The 15286-nt window shown below is 38.6% G+C and overlaps 1 protein-coding gene across 1 annotated transcript in view; it reads right to left on the bottom strand.

Annotated features, from left to right (window-relative positions):
* The window catches only part of LOC131972119 (transcription initiation factor TFIID subunit 4-like), a 30641-nt gene extending 16911 nt beyond the window's left edge, over positions 1-13730 (bottom strand). Inside the window, exons 1-6 of the mRNA XM_059333887.1 lie at positions 12846-13730; positions 11708-11862; positions 10325-10444; positions 4773-4913; positions 3769-3891; positions 3292-3381 (exon numbers count right to left, since the gene is read on the bottom strand). Of these exons, the coding sequence (XP_059189870.1) occupies positions 3292-3381; positions 3769-3891; positions 4773-4913; positions 10325-10444; positions 11708-11862; positions 12846-13560 (1344 nt within the window). The 5' untranslated portion in view covers positions 13561-13730. The remainder of the gene's footprint in view (positions 1-3291; positions 3382-3768; positions 3892-4772; positions 4914-10324; positions 10445-11707; positions 11863-12845) is intronic.
* Positions 13731-15286: the final 1556 nt, after the last annotated feature.

A 15286-nucleotide genomic window follows, 5' to 3' on the forward strand; every position in this document is an offset into this window, starting at 1 on the left:
GAACATTTTTTCACAGGGCATCAAGTCCAGAGTGTGAAATTCCCACCCTGTCCCCCACAACTTTCCACTGGAGGACAGGAAACAAACATAAACGATTATGGTACTTTGCCGCATCGATGCTGAATCGTGCATGCCCCGCATTGCGATGCATCGCCGAATCAATTATTGTTGACACCACTAGTATGTATAGTGATATACAGTACTGTGCAAAAGCTTTAGACAGATGTGGAAAAAATGCTATAAAATAAGACTGCTTTCATAAATAGAAATGTTAGCAAATTATGTATTATCAATTAACAAAGTGCAAAGTGAGTGAACAGAAGAAAAATCTAAATCAAATCAATATTTGGTGTGACCACCCTTTGCCTTCAACTCTTCCAGGCATTTTTTCACACCTGCCGAAGACTTCTGCACAATAATGTATGTATGGTGAATATGTATAGTTGCCTCTGCCAAAGGGAGAATGTTTTCAGTTAAATATATTTGTCTGTCAACAGGATTACAGAAAAACTACTAGCCCGATTATCATGGAACTAGGTGGAAGGACACGACAAAGGAAACATTCATAATTCTGCTCTTCCAGTTTGTTTAAGACATTGTGCCTATTTATAATCCAATTAGCACTGCTGAAAGCCATTCTTCAGTAGCAACTACAGACAAATTTTGGGAAAGATGACAATGTGGTTGGTTGCACTCCAACAGTCCAGTGTTTTTGGATGGGAGTGTGTTTGAGGGGAGTTTGGTATGCAGAATACGATTAATGTTTTCTACCTTTAATTTGAAAGAGCACAAAAGGCCCCTTTGTAAAGAAGAGTAGCTGGAAGCAGTATCATTATGCCACACACAACACTCAGACTGCACTGTGTACAATAAGAACAACAAAGGCTCATTTTTTCTCTGCACTCAGAAGGTTTTTGGAAACTGTTTTTGGGGTTATACAACTTTAACACACAAGCCTTGCACTTGATACAGGATTAAAAACCCCATTGTTTAACGAAGGCCTGATCATAACTTTTGATTATAATTAGTTATATCCACACAATAATACCAGTCTGTGAGTAAATGTGTTTGCTAAACAAAGTTGTTGATTCTTCCTTCTTTAACCCATAGAGACCCACAGGATTGCTGATAGTGATGGGTCGGATCGTGCCGACGCTTCGGAGCGTTTGTCGAGAAATCCCGGAAGTCTTTGGTGGAGCGCGTATCGACGCTTGTGTTGTTTAGGATCAGTGGTGGAATGTAACTAAGTACATTTACTCAAGTACTATACTTAAGTACAATTTTGAGATATTTGTACTTTACTTGAGTATTTCCATTTTATGTTACTTTATACTTCTACTCCACTACATTTTGAGGCAAATATTGTACTTTTTACTCCACTATATTTAGCCGACAGCTTTAGTTACTTTTCAGTTCAAGATTTAACATAAAAACATGATTAATATGAAATGTTTGCTAACATGTTTTAAATTGAACATCATAAGAGTCATATTAAGTAGTAAAAATGAGCCTTACCTTGGGAAAATGAAAGCGGTCCGTACATAAATGCATCAAAAATAATAATCCAACAATATATTTTTAGAATATATAAAACAATCCAAGTGGGTCCATTCTGCATAAGAAGTACTTTTACTTTTGATACTTTAAGTACATTTTGATGCTGATACTTCTGTACTTTTACTTCAGCAAGTTTTGAATGCAGGACTTTTACTTGTAGTGGAGTAATTTCACAGTGTGGTATCAGTACTTTTACTTAAGTAAGGGATCTGAATACTTTTTCCACCACTGGTTTAGGGCGAGTGACGTCATTGATGACGTTCGAAGCCTCGGTGTTTGAGGAAATGGTTCGACTTGTGCACCCCTTCCTCCTCAGTCCCATGCGAACGAGTTTTTTCGAAAGCTGGAGAGGTTGTCTCCAAAATAGAAACCGACTGAGTCCAAGCACAGTGGAGAAATTGTTGTTTTTAAACTGCATCAATAAAGTCACAAGCACAAGATGTCCCATCTCTGCCCCATGCTTTGAAAACACTGTAACATTGTTAACAACACCTCATGTCCTATTGGGTTTATTTTATCATTGACTGAAATGATGCTGGTAAAGTAAATAATAATGATTATTATATATTATTATTATTAATAATTACTAATACACTGCTATTAGCATTACCCACATATTAATCAAAACAACAGATAAATAAAGTCCACACAAAATCAAATTAAGGTGTTATTATTTCTGTTGGCAGTGATTATTCCCATGCACCAAGAGGCCTCACAAACAGGTCAAAGGTCAATGACGATTTGGACCAGCAGGGGGTTTGTGAGGCTTCATGAAGCTTCATCTACCCATCACTAATTGCTGATGGCCTCAGCCGACATTACTGTCTTTAAGAGGCTATAGCAGGGGTGGGCAACCTTTACTAACTAAAGAGCCATTGTTGGCAAAAAAAAAGGAGAAAAATCGCGGAATGGAGCCGCAAACCTTATATTGAGCCTAAAATGAATATTAAACAGCCTAATAAGTCTAAATTAGCCTACCAACATTATTAATAGTCATATCGAGCATAAATTAATATGATTTTAAAAACTAGTCTATCTCGGGGAACTCAAAACTAAACTCAAAGTTGGCAAAACTTTAAGGTTAAAGCGCCAGGCCGCAGACTTTCGTAAGCTATGAAACACATTTTAGTTGACTTAAATGTCCAAACTTTTTTAATATGCTGTAAAAAGGCTATACAATTTTACAATTGAAGAATACAAATAGTTTTTCGTCTACACCATTGATAAATTAAAATTTTAATGTAAAAAAATATATATAATATTTTTGTCTCAGCCCCTGCAGGCGGCCTAAAGAGCCACATGAGGCTCTGGAGCCACAGGTTGGCCACCCCTGGGCTATAACATTGTATATTTTGAGTGGTGATACTGGTATCATATGATACTAGACAACCTAATGCATGTATTGGTACCAAATAACCAAAGAAGTTCCAAAGAAAGGCTACATTTTGGCGAGCATGCAGTATAAATGTTCTATTTTCGAATATTTGAATATTTCTGTGTCCCAAAACAGTCCTGCAAGTGCATGATGGAAAAGCTGAGACACTTGTGGATTCAATGAGCTCAATTGCACTCACTTGTGATGATATTAGTCCCTATAGTAGTCATTTCATTGTACTGAGGCAATATTTTTTAACTTAATCTCACTGTATACAATGACCTGCTTTGACATCTAGGAGAATAACAGCCACAAGAAGAGTGCTATATCTGCATATCTGCTGGTGTAACTGATCTCACCTTCAGGAAAGGCACAAGGTACGGCTGCGGTGAGGAGTTGAGCTCCCGGTATAACCGACTGGTGAAATCTTCAGGCTCTATCTTTGCTTCCTGTTGTCAGGTAAACACAGAGGTTGGATCAGAACAAAGAAACCCTTCAGTTAAGAAAACAGACTGAAGGAATGACAGGAAGAGTTCAAGATTAACCCATTGAAGCCTGGAAAGCGTTTACGTCGTTTTGTAGTATTTGTATAAGCTCTCAAATACTTTTTGCATTTCATTTCTATCTGCTACAGAGGCTGAAAAATCTATTATTTAGTAGAAGCGTTGACACTTCTGATGAATTTCCAGAAAAACTTCAGGTTTTAGGGGGTTATTTTAAAATCGCCCAGAGGTTTTACAGGAAGTTTTAGGCGTCAATGGGTTAAACACAGGGATGGCGTGAGAGAAAACGTATGTACATATAAGACAGAAAAGAAGAGGAGGAGAGAAATGTACCAGCAAGTTCTTGACCAGCTCCTTGACGTTGGCTGTTGTCTCAGACGACTGTTTCCCACTGGATGCCAGTTTGATCAACGTGGACAGAAAGTTTCTACACTTTTTTACATTCTCCAGTGTCTCCTGCAAGCACATACACGCAACTGTCATGTTTTCTCAAATATACTAATCAGCCATACAGTAGAAACTTGACGTAAAATATTTTTAAAAATCCCTAAAATTAAGTATCTGTATATTTAGGCCCCGTTCACACGAGGACGGTCTGAACAGAAGACGCAAAAGTGGCGTCGCGTCTTCACTTTTTATTCCTCGTTTAGACGAGCGTTTTCAGGAGGAAATCTGCTGCATACGGTGACGCAAAAGTGTGTGAAATTGGATTGTATGCAGCCAGGCGGCATCACTTAAAGCCATAAGAGCATCTTTGGGCATGCAGAAGTTTTAATGCCACACATTTTCATCAGCTACTCCTTCCACAAAGTTCTCCTCCATCACTAGATCACCCAGGTCTCGTTCACAGCCGTCTGGCTCGCCTCCGACCAATTGCTGCATCCAGAATGTGATGGAGGTAATTCCAGATCCTTCTCTGTTCACTAATACTATCTCTACATATCCTGGACATTTGGTGGAAAGACTCCTGTAAGTTTATTAGAGCTGCCAGAGCAGCTTGAAGTTCCCACCATGGAAATAATCCCACGTTTGTTTATTTCCTGTACTGGAGCATGTATGTGACGTAAACACATACGTGACGTGAGCAGATCAGATCAGAGTTTTGTGTCTTGTCAGTGTAGACGACACGCTACGGAGGAGAGGATTCAACTTTTCCACTTTGGAGGGTGGTTTCAGATTTTTGCGTTTTTAAGCCCCCAAAACGCCGTCACCGTCTAAACGAAAGGCACTTCACATAAAATATTTTGTCGTTTTCACCCGCGTCCTCGTGTGAACGGGGCCTTAGTTTTAAAAGATGACGAAGACAAAAGCATTGAAGGTTAGTACTTCTCTCTTACAGCTGTGATAGCTGTTGGAGTGACAGGGGTCCCAGTTACCCTCTGTGTAACTGCTGTGGCTGCAGATCCAGGCTGCACTGTGGTGGGCGTTCCTAGCGGCTGTCCCGGAGTGGTGGCAGTTCCTCCCAGCATGATGGTGTTCTATAAAAGTCAGTGAATACGCAGTCAAGAGATGAGACTCAGGAAAGTGACAAGGTCAGAATAACAGCTTTGACATGTCTGGTCCCGGGGCACAGTATATTCAACTTTACTAGAATATCTTTTTTCCCCAAGCTTTATTTTCCAGGAAAGAGTTGTGCTATATATATACACTACTGGTCAAAAGTTTTAGAACACACCAACTTTTCCAGAATTTAATTGAAAATTATGCAGTTTAATGTCTCAGTGTACTCAGAAATTAATGCACATTTGCAACATTTAAAATTCTTTATTGAGCTTGAGCATGATAGTGTTTTGAAAGTTAAAAAAAAAAGATTCAAAATCACATTTTATGTTGGACTAAAGGACCAAAAAAAGACACAAAATGACAAAAAAAGACACCAAAAGACACAAAATGACAAAAAAGACACAAAATGACTTACAAAGACATGAAAAGAATTAAAAAATGGACAAAATAGCCCAAGACTCCATAGAGTTAAGTTGTTAACCCATTTCTTGTTCCCTGAAAAAGGCCTACTTGTATAATTCTGAAATGTACATTATCTTTCAGTTTTGGTTAAGCTTACCTTTTTTTATTTACCTCTGGCAGTTCACCACTTACCTTTGTACCCTTTCAAGCTGTTCATTTGACTTGAACTGCTTGAATTTCAATAAAAAACTGGAAAAAATTGGGGTGTTTTAAAACTTTTGACCGGTAGTGTATGTTTGCTATCATAGAATACTCAGTGATATTCATATACACTATGTGAACAACACTAATGATTGTGAGTATTACAATTCTTTTGAGCCACACCTACTGTATATTACAATAGAAAAACACAACAATGCAAAACAGACAGGAGCAGCAACAATTAGTCGATCAACAAAAAAATAATCCAAACTATTTAGATCATTTTTCAGCCTCTCAATTATGTTATGGAGATTCAGATTCATTATATTACTGAACGTCTTTGGGTTTTTCATTGACAAAACAACACATTTAAAAGACATTACCATTACTTCTCGAGACTGGCTGGGATAGACAATTTCACCATTTTATAGAACAAATGAGATTATTAACAGATCAATAAGGAAAAATGATCATTGTTACACCCCTGAAACAGACATTTAAAACCACTACATGAAGTGAAATGTATTGACTATTAAGCAAAAAGTCATGGTAATCTGAAACTGAACAACCATAAATCCAAAGAAAAAGTGAAAAAAACATCTCAAAGAAATGAAAACAAACGTGCTGGCCTTGATGTTAAAGTCCATCACTTCATTTGGACAAAACAAGATGATCATTCAGCCTATGAAACAGGTTCTGGCTCTGTTTTTATCAAGTATTTTACAGTAGAAAATTCCTTATTGGTATTAGCCGTACTTAAAGAATGAAGACTACATCTATAGTGCATTATGAGCGCATTCATAGTGAATTATAATGCTCATTATAATCAATCATAATGCCTTATGACTGCATTCATAAACACATATAAAGCTTCATGATGCACTATATCAACAGTTATAAATATAGCTTATAATGACTTATAAATCCAAGTGTCTTATGAGTGCTCTTGACTGGTTATAAACTACAGGCTGACTGATGAGGCTTATAATACATTACAACTACTCATACCCCTCTATACACACACCTCAACAATCAATTGTTATAAGGACTCATAGGATGCCATAAGTATAAATAATGACTTATGATGCAGCATAGCTTCTTTTAAATGCATGAAAATGTGTTACACTTTACTTAACGCCAACAATGAAACATCATGATTAGCTATACTGCATTATAGATGCGTCTATATGAACCTCACTTTACTTAAAGCATACATTGATCATTTATTTATACTTATGGCATCCTATGAGTCCTTATAACAATTGATTGTTGAGGTGTGTGTATAGAGGGGTATGAGTAGTTGTAATGTATTATAAGCCTCATCAGTCAGCCTGTAGTTTATAACCAGTCAAGATAGTGGGGCGGATTAGCTCAATATTTTACAACAATCGTTCACTTTGTGATAAAAGCATGAAATTTGGTAGATGTGTTGGTGAATATGTTTCAAACAAATCTGGATATTGGGCCACCTCAAAAGCGCCCCCTAGTGGCCGTGGCAGGCATTTGTTATACAAATAAATCAATGATGAATAAAAACTGCCCTTTTAATAATACCAACTGGTGATGAATTGCATATTGTTGGAAAGCCTGATTAGTCACCTTTACAACGAGGTACAGCTTGTAAGGATCGTGCATTCATGGAATGAGCAACGGGGCTAAACGTGTGGGTAGCAACCCCCAAAAATGTGCATCCCCTGTGTAGTGGGGCGGATTAGCTGAACAATCGTTCATTTTGTGATAAAAGCATCAAATTTGGTACAGTCATTGCTGAATACATGTTTAATGAATCTGGATATTGGGCCATCACAAAAAAAATTGTGATGGCTGTGGCGGCCATTTTTAAAAATGGCCGCCACAGCCATCATAATTTTCCTCGCCAGAATGCTTTCCTACCCTACCACTGCTGTTTCATGTTTTCAGCACCACAAATATAATTTAGAGGCATGTTAAAGTGACAAAAGCTTTATTACAGTCTAATAGAAAAGAACATTAACTTTGTATAACATTTTATTAGGTCTTGATATTCCCATTCACAGGCTACGGCCTCCTCTTTGGCTTGTATTCTTCTGTTGCTCCTTAAAAAGAAAAAATAATTTTCAATATTGTATGACCTGCAACAATAAAAACAAAACAAATTTAGACAGAGAAAAAAATCATACATTTTAAAAATTCTACTAGGGTTACTTGTAGCAAGATACTGTTTCTGGCAAAATCCTTGTACTGAGGTGTGTGACTTAGTCAGGCGGCTTAGCCAAATAAAGGGGACACTCCGGACAAGAGCACCACATTTTTTCCACATACTCTCTATCATTATAGGTTTCAATTTTTAGTAGGAGCCACTTCATCAAGATTGCGGTGATGGCAGCCATATAAAGTCTATGAGAAATGCTATATCTTCCAAGCCACTTAGAAAGTCAATCTTGGTGTCAAAATATACATTTTCTGGGTCAAAGAGTCATTTAAAGCTATTGAGAATATCACTGGATGATTATTTGATCATATAGATATGTTCATTTTCACTCAGACTGGGCAACTCGCTTCAAGTGCTGCAGCAGGGTATCCTGAATTGAAACTGTTTGGAATCAATGTTCACGGGAGAGTGTGGATTAGCTGCCATGTACACTGCTCAAAAAAATCAAGGATACGCTTTCATCTCATGTCAGATCTTGATCAACAAATTATTTACAGTGAGTCATCCAGTGATATTCTCAATAGCTTTAAATGATTCTTTGACCCAGAAAATGTATATTTTGACACCAAGATTGACCATCTAAGTGGCTTGGAAGATATATTGGTTCTCATAGACTTATGGCTTATATGGCTGCCGTCTCCTATCTGCAATCTTGATGAAGTGGCTCCTACCAAAAGTTGAAACCTTTGGTGATAGAGAGCATGTGGAAAAATGTTGGTGCTTTTGTCCGGCGTGTCCCTTTCTTCTCAAATCTGGTCCTAAGCCGCCTGACTAACTGTGATGGAGTTATAAAATACATTTAAAAAAAGAAAAAAAGAACCACATGGGCAAAGGAGACATTACATATAGTGTGTGTGTGTGTGTGTGCCTGTGTGTGTGTGTGTGTGTGTGTGTGTGTGCAGAGAGGGATTTCCACATTCCACAGGACATAATTTAACAGTGTCTTATTAAGCTTTCACACCCAACAGCCACTGATACATGTTCCAAGCTTACTAGCTAGCTTAAGTACCTATTTTTGCTATCTTGCTAATTTACTTTTCCGCCAAGGCCCATGATGATTGTTTTTCTCTTTAGCCTTTATGATGTTCATAGCATATTTTATTCATAATTATAACAGGTGAAATAAAATATTTAGACATACCTTGATGGACAGTCCACTGCACTGCTTGTCCCAGGAAGCAAATGCTAGCTAGCTCATTTGCTAGCTAGCTCGATGGCTAGCCCGATTGTGGTAGGGCAGGAAAAATAACTGAAAGAGTGTCTAACTGGATTTTTGTTAATTTAATATGTGTATTTACATTTTTTAATTTACGTTTGTATATTTAGTTTAAATTTTTTAAATATTTTAAGAAATAATTTAAATATTTTTTGTAATTTTAATGAAGAAAATGACTGCTATGGCCACTAGGGGGCGAATTTGCGATGGCTTCATATACAGATTTGTTTGAAACATATCCACCAACACATCCACCAAATTGTGTGCTTCTATCACAAAATAAACAATTCTTGTGATTTATTGAGCTAATCCGCCCCACAGGGGATGCACATTTTTGGGGGGTGCTACGCACACGTTTAGCCCCGTTGCTCATTCCATGAATGCACGATCCTTACAAGCTGTACCTCGTTGTAAAGGTGACTAATCAGGCTTTCCAACAATATACAATTCATCACCAGTTGGTATTATTAAAAGGGCAGTTTTTATTCATCATTGATTTATTTGTATAACAAATGCCTGCCACGGCCACTAGGGGGCGCTTTTGAGGTGGCCCAATATCCAGATTTGTTTGAAACATATTCACCAACACATCTACCAAATTTCATGCTTTTATCACAAAGTGAACGATTGTTCAGCTAATCCGCCCCACTAAGAGCACTCATAAGACACTTGGATTTAAGTCATTATAAACTATATTTATAACTGTTGATATAGTGCATCATGAAGCTTTATATGTGTTTATGAGTGCAGTCATAATGCATTATGATTGATTATTATGAGCATTATAATTCACTATGAATGCGCTCATAATGCACTATAGATGTAGTCTTCATAGAAAGTGTTACCCTTAATTTTTTACTTCTCTCTTTTTCAGGATTTAGGAGTGCTGCAGAGCTGCAGGTGGACTATGACATGACAAACAAGTTCACATCCACAAGGAGTGGAAATATGAAGCTTCTTTAAACACACCAACTGGATTCAATCTTCTTTTGACTGATTTTGTTCATGTCCTTAATAATCACATTTTTCCACTGCATACTGTTGCCAACCCTAACTGAAACAAGTGTCTTTTGAGTAACACCAGACCACAATGGATGAAGCAGAGTTCGAGGACTAACTGTGTGAGGTAAGTGAATGCAGGGAACATTAAAAAAGGAAAAGGTGAAAAACTGACTTTAGCTGAAGAAAAAGAGCTACAGACTGTTCACGGCCAGCAGAAAAACAAGTTTGGTACAATGGAACGGAGTGATAAATCTTTGTGGCTAATGATCCTCACAGACTGACCTGACAACTTTTAATGGCGTTTAGTGCTTTATAGCTTCATACGCTGCACAGGGAATCAAATGCAGCCAAAAATGGATGTGTAATGCAGTTACCTGAAGTACAGGAGGCCTCTGCAGTGTGGTGGTGGCCGTCACAGTGGTCTGAACTGGAGAACCTTGTTTAATAATGGTGGTGGGAGTAACCGGACGAGCCAGCAGTGATGCGCCTGGAGCCTGCAGAACAGCAGGCGACATAAAAGGAGATGTTACACATGTGACATTATGTAAATGACACAATAATGGAGTAATGATTTTTTTTTTCTTAACATAAGCTACATATTTTCACAAAATACATGCTGCTTTCAATCCCCTTTGAAATTTTTGTTTTTCACAAATATTTTCTGGTTTCTTTCATTTACTGTACTTATTTTAAAGTTGAGTAAAAGTCTAAATTACTGGAAAAACTGGGTTGATTTTGTGTCTCCATTGAGAGCAGACTTTGCACAGTAAGGGCACTGTGTATTGTAGATTATTGACCCCCTTGGTTCAGGCTACAAACTTGTTCATTGTTCATATGTTTATTTGATATGTTTACCCTCCAACGGGAGAAAAAGGGACGATGCAAGAGAGGTATGAAAACAAGGAGAGTAGTGGAGAAAGGTTTTATTTTACTTCTACTGTAACTTTACTTGATAATTTGTGTCAAACTATGTCTCTGCTCCGTGGTGGAGAAGTATGTGAATATTCTACTAATGTTGGAAAATTGTACAGCACATGTAAAATGTTGTTGGAATGTTGATATGGAATAAAAAAAAAAGTCTAAATTATATCAGTCCACTCTGAGAATGATAATAATTTGTAATTTAACATGCAGAAAGAATGCGAAAGTGAACATTTTTATTGTGCACTTTTGCACAATAAACGTAATTACCATGTAATTAATTACCATGTAATAAATGTATTTTTTTAATTTAGCAGTAGGACTTGGTTTTTCTCCATCATTTTTCATTTTCTGTCATACAGAAACACGATTTTGTACACCACGATAGACTTTTCTTATGACACCAAACCATTTGCAGGGTGACTATTGAAAATGTGTGCATTATTGTAACTGTGTACACGGTCACTGTGATGGGAGGATCAAGTGATGCTGAAGTTTCAAATCTGTATAACTAGTGTGGAAATAACTGTTCATCTTTCTATGTGCGATGCATTATGAGGTTGTAGCTACACTTTATTTCAGAACTATAAAAAAAGATGTTTACACCAACATCCTTGAAAAGCTTGTGTTGATTTAAATTATATGGTTCTTAAAAGGTTTTCAGGATTGTGTCGGTAGAGTCTAAATACAAAAACACAATCTACCTGATCTGTTCAACAAGGCCAATAATCACATAAATACTGATCCAGTATATTAGATTCATGCATCAGTATCTAACATAAACGAGTCAGATTTTTGGTGTGTGGCTGTGCCCCTGTGGCCAGCAGTCCTGTTACCTGTAGAGAAGTGATCTGGACAGGTGGAGTGCTGGTGGGGGCTGCAGGTCGTGGTGTCATGGCGCTTTGGGACTGCGACTGAGCCTGCATCTGAGCCAAGGTCTGCTGGTGAATCACCAGCAGCTGCCCACTCTCACTGCGAACCAAGACCATGCCTGCAATGGGCAAATGATGTCAAAGGCTCAGGGCTCTTCTGTATTGATCACTCTCACTAATGCATGAACTTTCTGACATGAGGGGGGATGTATTACTCATTTGTAGGCTATTGATGCCAGGAGATTTCTGGCCAGTCCACAATGGGACAAACAGAAATGAGCCACAAACACGGTTCAGTAAATCAAAAACATATCAAGCTGCAACACCAGGTGTAATTAGATGTCGTGAGCATCAACAACAGCAAAATAAAACGTTTTTCATTCCACTGACAATTTATTGTAGAAGAGTGTATTACTATGTACTGGAGTCAGTTGTTATAGCTTGTCCAACAAACATGTAACTGCTGTGCAACTGGGCTCTAGTACACAGTAATACACTGGCCTTTGACAGGTTAGTGCTGTTATTGAATTGTGTAAATAAAATGCTGTTAAGTACTCTGTTTTGTTGTAGCTTATTTAGGTCTGACTATTGTGGCTGGGGTAGAGCTAATTTCCATGCATATGACTTTTACGTTGATATAAATACATCTAAACAATTCATACTTTCTTGTGCCAAAGACATCTGAATAGCCGCTGAGGGTAAAATCCGAACCTGTGCAAAACCTTGAAGATATCTGAGATCAGTCTAACAATTGACCTCTACAAACTGTTTTAAATAGCTGATATGAGAACAGTTACTATTGTCTCTGACAGGTAATACGAATCAATAGATTGCAAAAGAAGGCTAGTTTGAAAGACTATAAGAATAAGTTAGATGACTGCCCTCAAGGCTTTTTATCAGGTCTGCAGTTAGAACCTTGACCATCTCTTATCTGTTCTTTGTGGCTTCAAATCATGTTTTGTCTATTAATATTAAGAGCAGTTATAAAACGATGTTACGTTTGACAGCAACACGTTCCTGACAAAGTTGCTGCAGCTTGACACAGTCTAACATGCAGGACAACACTTCCAGATGCTTTTAAACACTTAACTTTACAAGTTACCTGGAGGGAGTTGGATGTTTTGGATATTTGGGGCGTTTTGTTGAGGCTGAGTGAGTCGAGGGGCCAACACCTGTGGAGCAATAGCTCGTATTCCACCAGGAGGAGTGGCAGCGATTGTTGACGGCACTGAAGTCCTCAAGTTTTGCAAAACAGTCGGGCTCCTCATGGTCGCTGGTGTCCCTGTCGCGACAGCTGAAGCCACAACATGCGCACCAGTCTGCATGATTTTTGAGCCAGTGGTGCTTGTAACACTGACGGCTGATGGTGTTAAAACTGTAGTGGGGTTGCCTCCGCTGTGTGAGGTGATGGTGGGACTTTGCATAGGTGGCCTCACAAGCGTGACAGTGGGTATACTTTTCACTGAGGGCTGAGAGGAAATGACAGCGTTGTGCGCGCTCGACGCAGGAGTTCTGATAATAGTACTTGGTGCTGCAGACAGAACTGTTGCGCCTCCTTTGCTCACAGAAACAGGTCCGTTGTTGACAAGCGTGACAGCGGGCTGCGCCTTGTTGTTGTTGTTGTTGTTGCCGCCTCCGGTGATATGACAGTTCATCACCACGGCACTTCCATTCAAAGTTTGAGCACCAGTCGCTCCAGCTTTCCCGACAGCCGAAGCTGCTTCTGGTACCACCGTAACGAGTCCGCTGGCTGTCCCCGGCTTGGACTGACTCTGAGCGGTTGTCACTCCCGGGGAGGTCCCGGTTGCTCCATCCATGCTTGAACCGTGGGACCCCGCACTGTTAATGACACCTCCTGCCCCTACAGCAGCGGAAACACATGAAAACAAGGGGGGGTGTCGAACAACTCTCCGATTCGCATTAGTTTTTGGGAAACACACAAGTGAAGCCAAGTCAGCCAAAATCACTTGAACAACGTGACCAAAATCAGCTAATGTTAGCTAGCCGGACTGGGCAGCTATCTTACCTGCTTTAGCAAGCTCTTGTTGTGAAAGTCCCATTTTTTTGCTGCCCTGAACATTAGAATTACTATCTACAGCTGAGTTGCCGACGTGATTTTCTGCATTATGTACCCTGGTTGTTGTGTTGACGTGTCCTGCTCCTTTTAGTTCAGACTCCAGAGAACCGACTATACCACTAACTACTTTTTCGTCCACCTCTGTGTTGAAGAAAACATCATCCAGCAAATCGGAGCCCGCCGCCATCTTTACCCAGCTTACGCTCGCTCGCGAGACGCATGCGCCGATTGGATGCACACTGAGTGACGCGGCCCCGCCGTGCGCTGTGATTGGCTCTTGGAGGAAAATAAAGCTTGGAACAAATGGTCGCGAGCTGCAGTGTGGAGCTCCTGCTCTGTGTGACAGCTCCACGGGAAAACATCGAGACCACTCGCAGAGCCGCCTCTGGTGGGACGTTATCACACTGAGGACACTCTGTGGGAGAGTTTCTGTGTTGCACAACATGTCTTTGCAGATTCATGCACAGTATCCATGCATTATATATCCATTTGACTTTACCGTAGACGACTCAAAATGGCTGCGTTGTTGCTATTTTTTTCCTCCAAGAGAGCCGCAGCAGCTGCCTCGGCGCTCACAGAGAGCTGTGATATCAGGCTGTGTGGATGTCAAACTCGTTTGGAGCGCAGATCAACAATTACCAGCTTGCATAGTTGTTTTTTGCAGAATTCTGCTCTGGATTTTTGTCTTACAGGAGCACATTATCTACAGTATGCAAAGAATTTAGATAGATAGATAGATAGATAGATAGATTACTTTATTCATCCCCGAAGGGAAATTCGGTTGTCACAGCAGTCCGGTATTCAAGTACAGTAAAATACAATAGAATAAAATACTGAGGTAGCATGAATAAAAACAACAATAGAAAAAAACACACAGAATAGAACAAGGACACTTAAGAAGTTAAAAAAGAAGATCAGTTGGTAGGATGGTTGGCAAGATGATGGTAATAATTAAACTGGTGATATGATGCAACAATGCTATAGTGACTAGACGGTATATAATAATAATAATAGTACAGTATATAATATAATATATATAATATAATATGTAATAATAGATAATAAACAATATAAAAATAAATAAAATGAAAAATATAAATAAAGTAATTTTAAATAAAATAATACGATATATAATATAATAATAATAATAGTAATAATAATAATAATAAATAAGGCCGGTATAATAATAATAGTAGTATATTACAGTATATAGTAATAATAGTAATGGCAATAGTAATTTAACGTAAATGTTATTAAAAATATAATAGTTATATTTAAATAGTACAGACTGTGCACACTGTCCAAATAAATGTTACAAATGAACATAGCTGCCAATAAGGCCAAATATGAGACATCATAAGTCATAAATTAAATGTCAACACAGGGACCGCAGTTAATTAACTGGCGTCCTGCCAGGTGCGGTTACGCCTCAATCAGTGGGCGTGGCTTCAACTCACCTGTGAACG

Source organism: Centropristis striata, chromosome 5 (assembly GCF_030273125.1).
Source record: "Centropristis striata isolate RG_2023a ecotype Rhode Island chromosome 5, C.striata_1.0, whole genome shotgun sequence".
NCBI lineage: Eukaryota > Metazoa > Chordata > Actinopteri > Perciformes > Serranidae > Centropristis > Centropristis striata.